Source organism: Bombus vosnesenskii, unplaced genomic scaffold, assembly GCF_011952255.1.
Source record: "Bombus vosnesenskii isolate JDL3184/JDL3185 unplaced genomic scaffold, Bvos_JDL3184-5_v1.1 scf7180000013950, whole genome shotgun sequence".
Classification (NCBI taxonomy): Eukaryota; Metazoa; Arthropoda; class Insecta; order Hymenoptera; family Apidae; genus Bombus; species Bombus vosnesenskii.
The window spans coordinates 16,593-31,471 of NW_022883303.1; the positions used below are offsets into that span (position 1 = coordinate 16,593).

At 32.3% G+C, this 14,879-nt stretch overlaps 2 protein-coding genes across 2 annotated transcripts; both read right to left on the bottom strand.

Annotated features, from left to right (window-relative positions):
* Positions 1–2,269: 2,269 nt before the first annotated feature.
* LOC117239355 (ATP-dependent RNA helicase me31b) lies at positions 2,270–10,695 on the bottom strand. The gene is made up of 8 exons (XM_033504844.1): positions 10,407–10,695; positions 9,212–9,381; positions 8,871–9,077; positions 8,601–8,772; positions 8,370–8,520; positions 8,084–8,279; positions 7,794–7,964; positions 2,270–7,646 (listed from the first exon to the last, which is right to left on the bottom strand). Exons 2-8 carry the CDS (start codon positions 9,350–9,352, stop codon positions 7,350–7,352), a joined length of 1,335 nt encoding a protein of 444 aa, XP_033360735.1. The 5' UTR covers positions 9,353–9,381; positions 10,407–10,695; the 3' UTR covers positions 2,270–7,349.
* Positions 10,696–11,914: 1,219 nt separating this feature from the next.
* LOC117239370 (zinc finger protein 236-like) lies at positions 11,915–13,976 on the bottom strand. The gene is made up of 3 exons (XM_033504865.1): positions 13,809–13,976; positions 12,413–13,082; positions 11,915–12,102 (listed from the first exon to the last, which is right to left on the bottom strand). The coding sequence occupies exons 1-3, from the start codon at positions 13,867–13,869 to the stop codon at positions 11,937–11,939; spliced, it is 897 nt and encodes a 298-aa protein (XP_033360756.1). The 5' UTR covers positions 13,870–13,976; the 3' UTR covers positions 11,915–11,936.
* Between the last annotated feature and the right edge of the window lie 903 nt (positions 13,977–14,879).

Genomic DNA, 14,879 nt, shown 5'->3' on the forward strand with positions numbered 1-14,879 from the left:
GACGGTGAACGGCGCCAGCCATTATGTACTACACATATATACATATGTACATACGTATACGTACATAGCCGGCGAATTTTCCCTAAAGGACCTTTTAGGGTTAATTGATCGTCCGAAGCGACAAGTGCACGTGCTTTCTCGCTCGTACGCCCTCGCGTAATGCACCCTTAATGGACGCGAGCCTTCAAAGAACCCTCCGGTAAAGACGTTCGATGTCTGTCCAATATGTTCCGAGAATTCAACCATACACCCTTCGCCCTCCTGTGCATCTCCGCGAGTCCCTTCCTGTTTCCTGTTCCCATGCGAGATTCGATTTGGAACCTCTATCAATTTGTCCAGTGCCGGCAAATCTCACAGATATACAGATAGCTTCTTCTATTAAGACAGAAGTATTGTAAAGAAATTGTAAAGAAAGTCGAACTAGGCGAATTAAATGGAAAATGAAACCACGGAGGCAAGAACACGACGTCTATTGCAAGTTCTGGCACGGGTTTCGCTTGTCTCTGTCGTTTGCACTCGATGGCAACCCGTTGCACAGGCCACTGACGCTATTTAAGCGATTACTTAAAATCAATAGCGCTCGTTCGAAGCGCACCAACGAGCCGATAATATAATTCTTATCCGAAACTATGCTGCCGTTCCTCGTCTTCCATCAGCTCTCCGCAAAAGCAACCCTCTACCGGATCGAAGCTGGAAGCCTCGCAAGAAAAAAAAAAGAACATCGAGCCGGAGACGACCAAACGGTTGGATTTGTGTCGTGGGAGTTTGTCGAATCGCTGCTGGCTCTATCGGAGATTTGGCTGGCTCGCCACATTTTTCAAGTAATCCCTTTTCCCTGCAACCGGTCACGACGCCTTGGCACGCGTGTACTATGAGCGTTAATGCGACTGTTTCGTAGATTTACGACGCGTGAATCGTACGATAAGTACGATCAGGGAGTGAATACTTATCACAGACGGCCGTTAATTGGTTGCTACAACACCGGTGTCATGTTGGATCGCTGATAGTATTATTTCATGTCTTTCGCCGGTGTTCCAGGAAGAAAAGAATGCTTCAGAGTGATATAATTTATATATACTCTGGAGAGCAATCGGTAGATCGCACGTTTGTGTACACTCGTATGCTGTCGTGTCGATCATCCGTAACAGAGATTCGCGATTATACTATATGGATAGATGAATGTAATTACAAGGATGGAATTGTATTTGCACGATCGTATCAATATTTGTCGCTTCTAACCAGGAATTATATTTCCAACACATATTCCCGTTCGACCATGACCGATCAGAGGACACGAGTGATCCTAGCAAGCGCCATTAAATATTTTCTGATTAATCGCGCGAAACAGTTCGGAGGATTTATCGTTTGTGAATGAAACTTCTAGTCTAATTTCGATCGATGATCACTAATCTTGTGAGACACGAGTTCAAACATTTTTGTAACTGTAAAATTAAGTTATATTATACGGCTTTCGTTTCGAGTTATTCGTAGATTATTTGTGTTTGCATAGGTACTATCTCGGTACTAAATCGTTCCATGAAAAAACAAAGAAATTCTATTAAATTATGATAATGAAATACGATGAATTTATTATCATATAAAATAAGAAACTCACAGTAATAAAATCAATTGGTTATTATATTTTTTATATTATATACTTGTGTCATCATTTTTTAATAAATATTCAAACGATCAAACCTTATGCTTGCGTAATGTTTCTTTTTTATTTTTACCCGTAAAACATCCAACTAACAAAGTTTGAAAAATCTTGAGATTAGTATATTAAAGAAAATATTATTTTCAACGACATTAAGCGATTTAATCTTCAACTCCCTTTAAAAAATATTATTATATGAGATAATATGAAATAAGTAATAAATTCACATACTTCCAATTTTTCAATTTAGAACACTTCCACTGACCACGACACGTAACGTCGATCGTCGGAATCTTTGAAGAAGCTGATTTTCTTCGTCCTTGTTGCAAGCGAAACAAACAATAGCAGCTGATAAAATTCATAAAAGATAAATGTAATGCTTGTACGATTAGTTCTGATACAGCTAGCTTTAGCCACGATATTTTTGAATTCGTTGGATAGATTATCCACTTCAACTATACGTAATTACACGTAGAGATTATTTTCTAATTATCCGCTTTGTGTTCGTATAAAACACATGCTTGTATGTATAATATTTTTTACACATTTAACATGTCAATATTATTTTATGATTAATTTAAATAGGGCAGATTGGAAAGAAAATATACGTGGTATACTGAACCGGAAATTTTATTAAGGATCAAATTTTCTTTGCTATTTTGTTCCTTTCGAAAACAAAATTCATTGACATGCCTTTTAATTTTATTGTTTCCTTTTTTTAATCTTTTCCATCAGATCGGGTCTGTGCTTTGCAGAAATGAAAAACAAATAAAAAAGGTTCTTTTCGTAATTCAGGCACAAACCTACCTTTACAATTGAGAAATAAACAATTTATGTTCCTGATATATAACAGATAATCTCATCTTTTTGTTTTTTTCTTCGATTCTGTTTTCGCACGCGATCAATTTCACGTTATCGAACGTACATAACAACACAGAGGGGGTGGTGTTCTCAAGTTACAGAAATGCTTAAAAATTTCAGATACAAAAAACATTCGATCAACACATACGATCAGATAAGGATCATACGATTTCTTATGATTTTCATTTTTCATTTTTCTTTTCTTCTTTTCTTTTTTTTTTTTTTTATTTTCTTTTTATCTTTTAATTTCATGCAATCCGAACAATATCGTGCGATTGTCTCAAAATATATGACACTTATTGCTTTGCGAATGAAAAGGTTTTAAAGTGCACATATTCATGTATAAAACATTAGAAACAAATATACGATATTGTACGACTTGCATTTACAAGAGAATTCGTATTTCAAGAGTTTCTTTTTTTTCTTTCTCTTTCTTTGTCAAAGGATAAACCAATTCCGTTTGAACGTGTCATGAAGAATTTGTTGCATTGTTTGTGAACAATACGGAAAAGGGTACAATTTGCAAAATATGTGTTTCTTTCGAGGTACCGTCGCTCAGGAATATTCGACGTTCAGATACTATTAAAATGAGATTTTGGAAAATGAATTACCATAGTTGTTATAAATAGAATGTTGACGGTACTTTTTTTTACGAATTCTTTTCTTTTTTTTTCACCTTCTTCTTTTTAATAGTCTCTGCACGGATTGTTGGAGATGTTGTCCCAACATTATGAACGAGCTGCGTGGACTACAAAATACTTTTCGGACACGCGTTCGAGACCAAATATGTTTTTCGCCTATTGTGAAAGTATGTTTTATTTTATAGTGTTGCAGCTCGTTGACATTGGTTGTTAAAACCAATGAAAATTGCAACGAAGGTACGAGATTGTTTCACGAATATAACATTCCACAGTCTCGTAAAGATGTTATTTCCTTCACTACACATACGAAGTGAATCGTATATACTTAAAGATTATTATTAACCCTTAGGATGATGACAAGGGTTTTCCCTTACGTATCCCATAATCCAGATATTAACACATCGCTACAAAGGTGCCCTCACACAATTGTTTCCACATCAAGGGTATTTCCTTCTCCAAGATGAGGTATAGGAACTTCACTTGGAAATATTATCTATGCGACAGACATGAGGGAACACTCGCAAGATGGTGAAGAACAAAGTTACTATATGACTCTTGTACAAGCAATCCCATAAAGGCTTCAAAAAGAAATACATGTATGTATATATGTATTACATGCATTCTATGGTTCTGCAGATTCAAATTCCATGTACAACATGGAGCATGACGTAACTTTAAAGTTAAGATTACTTGACGTAGTTTCAATAATAGAACAAAACAAATATATATTTATTCCTTCAGTCTATACGCATAGCATTGCATTCAGCAATTTTTTTTTCTTTTTATCACCCTGCTTCTATTAGAGATTTATACTTTTATTTCACACGAATATCAGTCTTTCAAAAGAGTCAAGATAAACACTATAATGACCATTCCCAATTAGTCACATGTTTTATGATTCGCTTATGTTGCAACAGTTATCGTTTCCGTTATAGCTCGACACAGTTGCAAAATTGCTAAATAAACAAATACACACGTATACAATATTTTACGAAATAATCAAGATGCACATAAAATTATTAGGCACAGTTCCATGCAGCGTGTTTAAGAACATTTTTTTCTTTCTTTCTTTCTTCATTGGCACATTCTTGACTCTCTTAAAGATTGATTTAAAATATATCTCACAAAATATTCCGGTATCGGATCTAATGGTGCTTTAAATTATAAGTCAATAAGACCAAGAACACACGAACGTCTTCCTAGTCTGTACAACTTCGCGAAAAGAACCATGATAGAACTTTCACAAATATATATAACACAAAAGTAAAATTTTTGTGGTGAATATGTAGGAGTATTCTTTTTGTTTTAGAACTGACATTATCCAAAATACTGTCCGACTTACTGAATTACATGTTTCCGTATGAAGAAAATAATAAAATATGAAAGAATGAGACCGAGAGAAACAAAAAAGGATTACAATATAATATTAGAACGGAATTCATATACGATTTTACTGTATGCAATATATCCAATTGGTGAAAATGCACTTTTTCTTTTTTCTTTCTCAGCGTAAGTAACTTCGTATATGAAAAAAAACGTAATAATCGGTAAAAAGATAGAGCCACAATGAAAAAAACACTATATGTTTCTCTCCAAACTGTTATAAATACAACGCTTACGTAATTATTTCAATAAATCACCGCCAATTTTTGTAACTAATTTTTTTCTTTCCACTTTGGAATCTATATTCCAACATGGCAAAGAACGTTTTACACATTGATTCTCTACCATTAACTGGCTCTTTTTTCTATCGTTCCAAGCATCATAATGCCTGATTCTTGCAACAATACGATGCGCGCTTATACTCAATTGTTTCGAGATTTTCTATAATAAACGAATTTCTTAAATCACATTCTTTCTCAAACTGGCAAAAAAGTGTAAATCGATAGATAATGCTGTTGCACCCTGATACGTGCGTTTACAGACACATTTTCAATATTGAAACGTCGTACGTATGAAATTATAATTTGTGTCAGCACAGAAAAACGGTTTTTAATGCTTTTAATACTATAATACTAAATCACAGCATTAATGCTCAGATAGCGGATACAAGAGAGAATTTATAATACGTCAGATAATTAATAATTTCACAGCATATCATTTTCTCTTTCTTACATAGAACAGAATTATATAAAATGTTTTGTGCAAAAACCGCATTACCCCATACACTAAAAACGTGCTTACATTTTATTATGGGCAATGAAAACGGAAAACGAAAAGGATTTTTCGTTTCATCTTTGATATGCGTACGAGTCAGTGCATAGAACTCTTGTATCAAATATTCGTACTCATTATGATTGTATTTATATGTGTCATCTATACGAAATATTAAATTAAAAGTCAAAGTTTTTAAGTAATAAGCATAATTACATATTAATTTTATATTGACATTACATGGAACTATATTGATTAGAAAGCTTAATGTTTTATCTCATGCAGATTTAAAAATTTTGCACATATAAAAATCCATCGCGTTATTAGATGGATATTCAAAATTAAGTTTAGTTCCATATTTGTATTAAAGCAAAATTTCAAATACTTTTAATATCATACTATACTATACTAACTCTCCATTCCAGCAGTCAAGATCTTAGTCGTCATAGGACATCTCTCCTGTTTCCTCCACCGCAGAAGCAAAATATCCGTCAAAACTGATATTATAAGTCTAAAGGCATTCCAAACCGTTTTCCATCACCTTTTTCTCATTAATATCTCTCATTGAAATTTTTTGCTTCAAATATGAAATATGCTACTATTGCCTATTAATGTATACACATTTCGTTCCATAAACCTAGGTCGTCTTGGCTGGTGGTGCACTTTTTTTCGTTCATGGGAGAATATTAACAATAGAAATTTACTTTATGGAAAATTACTTCTTACATGCGTCTACATTTTTTTACCTTTTTATATGGTTAACATGTACACAGATATCAAAGAAAAAAATCAAGAATAAAAGGGGATTCCATGCTGACGTTCCATTATATTTTGGCAGTTGTCTTTATCTGTTGCAGAAAATGATATTGTTATTATGCTACAATATGTACATTTTTGCTTATATTCGTAGTTTTACCTAAAATGTGTCTTAAATGTAACAAAGAATCCTTGCTAGATAATGTCATTACTCATATATCAATTGATGGAACAATTTTGAATTACAGTAGACACAAATATTTAATAGACATCTTACATAGAATCCCTAACTTCGACAAATGCCACCAGCCAGTTATTTATAAAAAATAATTATATAAAACTAGTCAATTTTACAACTTCTGACTCTCAATCACAATTTCATAAAAAAAAATCAGATTAAGTTTAAAACAGTCTATTACCACTTTACAGAAAGAAAAAAGATTATCTCGCCTTTTTTGAAAAGTGATTTGAATTTCAGAGTTGTATGACAGCATTGACAGGTAGCAAAATCAAGCCATGATCAAATATTAAGATCGATATAATATTTAGAATTTGTGATCATATATTTAAGAAGAATTTATATGTAAAGTATGGTAATGCAAAAGTAATGGGTATATGGATTCATTTATGGTATTCAGATACAAACAGCATTAAACTGTAGTTTACTCTCATTATGCTGTGTTTTTTCTTAAATCACATATCCCATCACATTTTTCTTAAGGAACAAAAAAATCTTGGAAGTATGAAGCCATTGTATAAAAATTTACTATTAAAATGATGAATACTCACATGTAATATTTACAGTTTGTGGTAAAATGTAATGATTATTATGTTACTCATGTTATTTGTTTACATGTTGTGCTCTTGATAATGGCTTGACTCTGGCGCGCACTTTAGATTATGTACATTTATATGTATTTATGTACAAAGAATGACTCGCACCGGCATTCGCATCACTTCATTCACTGAGTTCACTGTTTCATGCTCAGTATGCCTTATTTACAAGTAATTCATGTTTTCGCCGTTTTAGTATGATGTTAATTGAAATTTTCAATTTTTTTCTATATAGACCACTTTTTTTTAAATCTAAATGTTCATAGCACTGTTTTGTCTTTATACACTGTTAAACACCCCAGACAATACTTTTCAGACTGAAATAATGTTTCACTCTGTGAGTTCAAAGCATAGCAATGTATGCCTTACATGTACGAGTCACACAATCACCATTTAACACTTCAAACTCTTTGAGCGCATATAAACATCATGATGATGTATCGAAACTACTTAGACACATTACCCTCTTCCATGCTATTATTGTCTTCTGGTCTTGCTACATACAAACTTGGATCTATTACCTTTGGAATAGGTTTAATCTCTGTTCCAAGCTCTTGTTCGATACGATGTAAGTTAAAACGGTCTTCGTACGTGATTAGATTAATTGCTATACCTAAGTGACCGAATCGTCCTGATCGGCCGATACGATGAAGGTATGTCTCTGCCATTTTTGGAAAGTCAAAATTGATAACGACGTTCACAGCTTGTACATCAATACCACGAGTAAACAGATCACTGCTCACCTGTAGATAATACATTAATATATAACTTTAAATCCTCCCATAAAATTAAACATTGTAATTAAACTTCGATAACTTTTTCATTAAAAAAAGAGTCAATAAGCACATACAATTTACTTAGTTAATAATATAATAATTTTACACACTTACCAAGTTTCTGCATAGTCCTGCTCGAAAATCATGGAACACGCGATTTCGGTGTGCCTGCGCCATTTTCGCGTGTATATAATAACAGCAATATCCAAGATCTGTTATCTTTTTTGCAAGTAATTCAACACGTTGTGTTGAATTGCAGAATATTATGCTTTGTGTTATTTGCAACTTGAAAAATAAAAAATAAATTAGGCAGAAGTACTTGATAAAAAGAAATAGAATTTATTTCAGTAAATTTTTATATTAAATATATTATGTAAAACAAACAGACCTTACAGTGACCTTACCTTGGAGAACAATGTGTTAAGACAATGAACTTTTTGTCGTTCTTGTACAAAGGCGTAATATTGTGTTACACCTTTCAATGTGAGTTCTTCCATTAAATTAATCTCATATGGATCTCTTAAGTGTTTTTCCATGAATTGCTTCACTGTCAGGGGAAATGTAGCTGAATACAGCAGTATTTGACGTTCATGTGGTAATCTAAATATATTCATGACAATAAAAATTATAGTACAATAATATATATAATATAAAAAGATATCATCAATAATTATATACTAGAATATATACCTGGAAATGACATGATCCAACATTCCTTTAAAATCTTGCGACAGTAGTTTATCTGCTTCATCCAAAACTAGAGTTTTACAATGATCCATATTTGCAACATTCTTGTCCATAAGGTCAAGAATTCTTCCTGGCGTTGCTATTATTACTTGTACTAAAAACGAATTACATCATAAGTAAAATATTTTTAATTTTTATAATTAGTTCTTATAAAAAGATACATTAGATACAAACCTGTCTGGTAAATCCTCATAATGTCATCCCGTAAGTCTGTTCCTCCAGTAGTTACCATTACTTTTATGTCCATATGTTTTGCCAGTTCAATGCAAATTTGCGATGTCTGAAGAGCTAACTCTCTAGTGGGTACAAGTACTAGTGCCTGAATCACATCTTTTCGTGGATCAACCTAAGGTGATATATTAATAATAACAATATTAAAGTTAACACAATGAAACGTTTTAGTAACATAATTAATTATATTAGAGCAATTAATTATATGCAAACCTGTTCTAGCACTGGAATTGAATAGGCCCCAGTTTTACCAGTCCCATTTTTTGCACGGGCCAAGATATCTTTACCAGATAATGCAATAGGAATACTGGCTTCTTGAATTGGGGAAGGCTTTTCCCAACCTTTTTCAAAGATGCCCATTAATAATTCTCGTTTTAGGCAGAACTCCTCAAATTCATTGCCACGAGTATCAGTAACATCCTAAAAATTTTTGTGTAAACATTTTTATTAGTAATTTAAGCCAGAAATAGATAAAATAACTAAATTCATAGAATTTTATTAGTGAATAAAGTATAACTAAAGTAAAATTAGAATGATTATAATATATAACTTACACTAGTTTTAATTCGTTTGTCCTTTGGTGGAATTTTTAATTTGGCTTTCCAACCCACATCGTCCATTTTGTCTATTTCTGATTTGGTATTCAAACCAGAATTTAGGACATGATTGGAATTTATATGTGTTTCTGTCATCATTTTGGAAATGATGAAATATTATCTATTTCCTAAAAATATAAATTTTCTTTTATAAATGGAATATTTACTTAAAATATATAATAAATATGTCTTACACAATTAACTGTTTAACTATAATAGAATAAACAATAAACACTACCATGAAGTTATTTGAAATTGCGAGTATAAGACATAAATGGAACATTAACACGTTCATAGAACAAAAAGCAATATCAATATATGTGACCTGTTGAAAAGATCACAATAGAATGTAAACATCATAGGTATACTGATTGGAAGAATACTAGTTTTTATGTATTTCAACCTTATAAGGAAGTTTAACAGTTCAATATTGGCTACTGATATTGTTTAGAAAAACTTTGAATTTTGAAGAACATATACATACTACATTTAGACATATCGATTTCACAACACCATTAACATTTAAAACGTTATAAAATTATTATGAATTAACATGAAATTAAATTTATAAATTAAAACATAATATCATAAAACGGAATTTTGGAAAATTATAATACATTGCCTTAACATTAATATAACATTAATACTGCAATCATTTCAATGTATTTCATAATCTTTATATAACTTTTAACAAAAACAGCAATTACAACACACAAAATTGTTTACGAAGTAAATTAAACGAAGTTTACCAAATATATCACATCCATGAGAAAAACGAAGATAATTTATTCGGAAAGTTTAAGATATTGGTAACATTTTTATATATTATACATATGCATATTCAACAGAAAATCGTAATTATAATCGTAATTATAATATTATAATCGCATGTTATTTATACGGCATACTTTCAATATACTAATAAGATTGATCTGGTGGTCGATGTTAATACATCACGTTACTACCGTCAGACATACTTGTGAGCAGGATGAAAAACAGAGTACAGACCATCTGTGCAAAGTCAATTTTCTTTTCTATAGAACAAGTCCAAAATCTTTCTGAATATATGTACACGACCGAACGAAAAACGAAATTCCCTTAAATGCAAAATCATTCGTTTAACAAAATTTTTATATAGTACAGAGCTACTTGCCTTGAAATGGATGGATATCGATGCTGAGCCGAGCACTCGATTAGGAAACAACACGCCAAAATGGCCGTTCCAATGTCAAGTTTTCTTTGCAGTGCTTAACCGCCGCGTTCTTTCTTACGGAGCACTAACACGGATTACTTGCTCGGAAAGCGTATCGCGTAATACGCGGCACTATATTACGTTCTTTTCCGTTAGTAATATGAGACTAACGCACTGCGTCAAATGCGGGTGATAATTATTCCTCGTTGAACGTACACGACATGCGCCATGAAAGAGTAAAATCACTTAGGTTAGAAACCGTTACATTATTGCGCGCACTCTATCGATGACGACGCCTAATTTCATGCGAGGCTTTAAGGCGCACTCTTAAATCGTACCTCGTGTTGTATCTCGAACTTACTCGATCGAATGCCGATCCATTTATCGTTATAGTTAGTTAGTTAGCTAGTTTATTATTTTCCTTTTGTTTGATAATTTTTAGAAAACTTCACTTCGTGTCACTTGGGTTTTCGTGCTCCAACATTTATCGGTATATTTATTATGTGTTCGTCTGGGGAATTCGGATTTGGGTTGTTACCCATGGAGCTCTAAATAATTGAGAAATATACCTGACTAATTAAGATTTGAACTACTCAACACTTTAATCGAATAATAATTTGGATAACAGACTTGAACTTAATAATAAAAGTAAATATGCAGATTAACAAGTGGGTATATATATCTATCAATGATAATATGTAATTATGATAATTAATCAATCAATTTATGACTAAAATTTCTTTATTCATTGTCTCGACTACGTTACTGTACAATTCATATCTATCGTGCCAATATTCATATTACGGGGAGCTATAAGACTATAATGGTCTATTATATACACGTGTGTGTGTGTGTGCGCGCGCGCACGCGCGCGCGCGTTCGTGTGTGTGTGTGTGTGTGTGTGTGTGTGTGTGTGTGTGTGTGTGTGTGTGTGTGTGTAACATTCGTAAAATTAACGCTACGGGGAGCCACAAAGCTGCGACGGTAAATAAATCAAATTCAATTAATACTGTTACTACTTACATAAAATCTCAAATAAAAGTAAATACAGAATTACATAATATTTTTGAATGAGACTTTGTTTCTCAAAGAATATGTATAGTTAACAAATAAAGATCAAGCTATTCGAATTTTTATTTCGATGTCATATCCTTTGTCGATTCAAATGCTTCTATCGTTGGTAATAAATAAAACAATTATTATTCGTAGAAAAGAAACATGTGAATTTGTCTTAACATTATATAATTAATATTTTTACTTATTGAAATTTATAAAGTTGACCCAAGGGAAATAATATGGGCGAAAAAGTTAAAAGTTGTTCTATGGTTGTATCATACTATTGTATAGTATATGTACATATTTATACTAGAATAACAATACAATATTTCGAATTCAAATTTTACGTAATTAATTAACGAAATATATTTAATGTATAATATTATACATTTCTCTATATAAATATGTTTATATTAAAGAAATAAAATTTGTCTTCTAGCTACAATTTTGTTCCTTCCTTTGAGATATTCGATATTTTCTACAAGCTTCCGGGCAATGTCGTTCCAAATATCGTCTTTGTGAGAATGCTTTGAAACATTCCCCGCATCGCCATTGCCATTGATGGTGATTCCGTGTCCTTTGATGCGCACGTAAATTTGATCTACAAAATATATACGTCACACCGTAGCCTTAATTTTATAAAACAATACAATTAAATCAATAAAATTAACCTCTTAATTTATTAAAAAATAAATCATTTCAAGAGATGCACGAATTAACACATTACGCACGGATTACGCAATCAAGATATCTGATTGTCGTTTTCATTCTTATACATTTTTCATTAAAAACTTTCTATCATAATCATTACATATCAACAAAATTACAAAATCTTTGTATTCTTCGTAACGCGTGCTAATGTTTGTGGTGTACCGATAAATATTGAACGAAAACAAGGAAGGATTGTATACCGATCAGCAAAAGATTTATGGCAGACTGGACACTCGAAAGGTCGTTCACCAGTATGGAGGCGAAGATGACCCTTCAACACCCACGGACGATCGAAGCTTTTGCGGCAATAGGGACAATAATGCATAGTTTTATTTCGTTTCCAATTTTGTGGGTTTTCCACCCCCGATGTTTTCATATTGCCACCCAGATACTGATTTTGGGAATCAATCTGTTTCTTATTTGGAGTAAGATATAATGCTTGCGAGGTCGTTTGATTCTCGGTTTCATTGAACGTCCTATTCAAATTTACTGCCACCTTGATTTCATTATTACTTACGTTTACCGGATACTCTACTTTTTCGGAATTTGATGTCAATGGTATTTGCACTTTCTCCACGTTTTGTTTATTATTAGGGTCAATCACTACCTGATTGGTATTCATGGAAACATTCGTAGTAGTCGACGATATCGTATTTTCGATGTTGGAAAAATTTATCATCCCTAACTCTACTTCGTCTACATTAGATTCTTTATTCCACAACATAGTGTTTTCTTTGTTAAACGTATACCGTGTTACGATTGGTAATTTTGAAGACGTCCATATATTACTACATTTCGTAGAATTATCTTTGGTCTGATGTTTTCTCTTCGCATCAACCGATGACGGCGGCGTCCATGGTAATTCTGCCTCTATTAATATGTGAAAAACAGTTGATCGAACTTTACCAGTGTCCCCAAGCTTTTTGCACATAATGCACATCATTCTATTCGTTTTAACACGCTGAATACCAATATCGCATTCGTTCTTGGCGGAACGGGCAAAAACGTGCCAAAAATACAAAGAAATTACAAACGTGGAAAGCCAAGCTAATACACTTTATGGTTGTCATCTTTCCTTCGGCATACGTACCTTCCGTTTCGTACCATCAAATTTTTACATTAGATTTACGTTTGATTTTGAGTTTGTTTTAAGGTAGATTTGGGTTAGCTTTCAAGGAAAACACGTTCGATGTTGAAACTGTATCTAACGAACTTTTAGGCAATATATCATCTCCGACTAAAACGAATACAATATTCGTATTCAACACGTGAAAACGAGTAGAATAACGTATAATATGTGCTAGAAATTTGGGGGAGAGAGGGGGACGCACTGGTAAAGTCTTATGCAACAAATTTTTTCTCTTCTTGTACGATAGATTACGCGCTCTATATGCGAATTGTTTAATTATCATTAACGAATGTCTAGCTAAAAGTGGACCTTGAGATTCAGGGCAAGAAACGCAATTCATCTTTTTCAACAACTTTACGAGTTACAGGATATACATACGTACTTCCTTTTTCATAACCACGCTAAAATATCATTCGTCGTTTCTGGACATACTGTAGCTTACTGTACAGCGAAGAAATGTTTCTTACCTTCAGAAGAGCTATCGGTCTTTCTGTATCTTGTCATCGACTTGATCAAACAACGCGGCATGTTTTCGCGAATACGAACGGACACAACTTGACGAAAGGAACGAAATACAATAAAGTGTTGGGCGTTGCAACAGCGATGGAGCAAACCACTGTCACACAGTTGATAGGCATTTGTTACCTTCTTTATGCCTTCAGTACTGTAATATCGAAAGATTCACCCACAGCCAATGTGAGAAAAAGATGCATTTCCAGGCATCATAGATCGATTCTTTTTCTCACTCAGGATAGGCAAAAGGAGAAGCAAATTATTAAATAATATAATAAAATGTATATTTTCTTCAAATTATCCAAATTAAGCGCAGAGTAGAGTTATCATTTTTGTTAAGTGTAGGTGGAACGATATGTTAAGGGATTGTTCTTTTTTTATGGGATATGTGAACGACACGTATAGTTTGTTTATAGAAATTAATCTTTCTATTTATTTTGCGTATGGAAATATTACAGCAGAATATTTGGAAATACATATATATATTTCATATTTGTATAAAGATCATAAAAATTACTTATCGTAAAAAGAACATTAATAAAATGATATGATAATTGCAATGAGAAATGGCTTAATTGTTGGAATAATTTTCATATAAACGTTAGTCGTTTCTAGTTTCGTAAAGGTCGAGCAAATTTAAACTTAAGAATAATGTGTGTATATAATCGAACCAACTGTTTGTATACATTTCTTATGAAACTTGTACCTTCATACACAATTTCTTCTATCACGCGAAATTTACAATAAGTTATAACTTTTAAAAGAACAAATTATCATACCTAAGCGTAATTCACGTGTACTTACATATTATACGAAATATTTTTGAAAAATATTTATTTATACACATTACTCTAACATTACTGTTATAATTATTACCTTTTGTATTAGTTTGTTTATAATATATTGCATAATAAATTTAGTATTAAATTTAATGAATATACATAAAAAGAAATAATTTATATATGTGTAAATCATTTCTTATTTATGATTTAATCCCGTTCAAAAGTCTGAATAGAATGAAATCT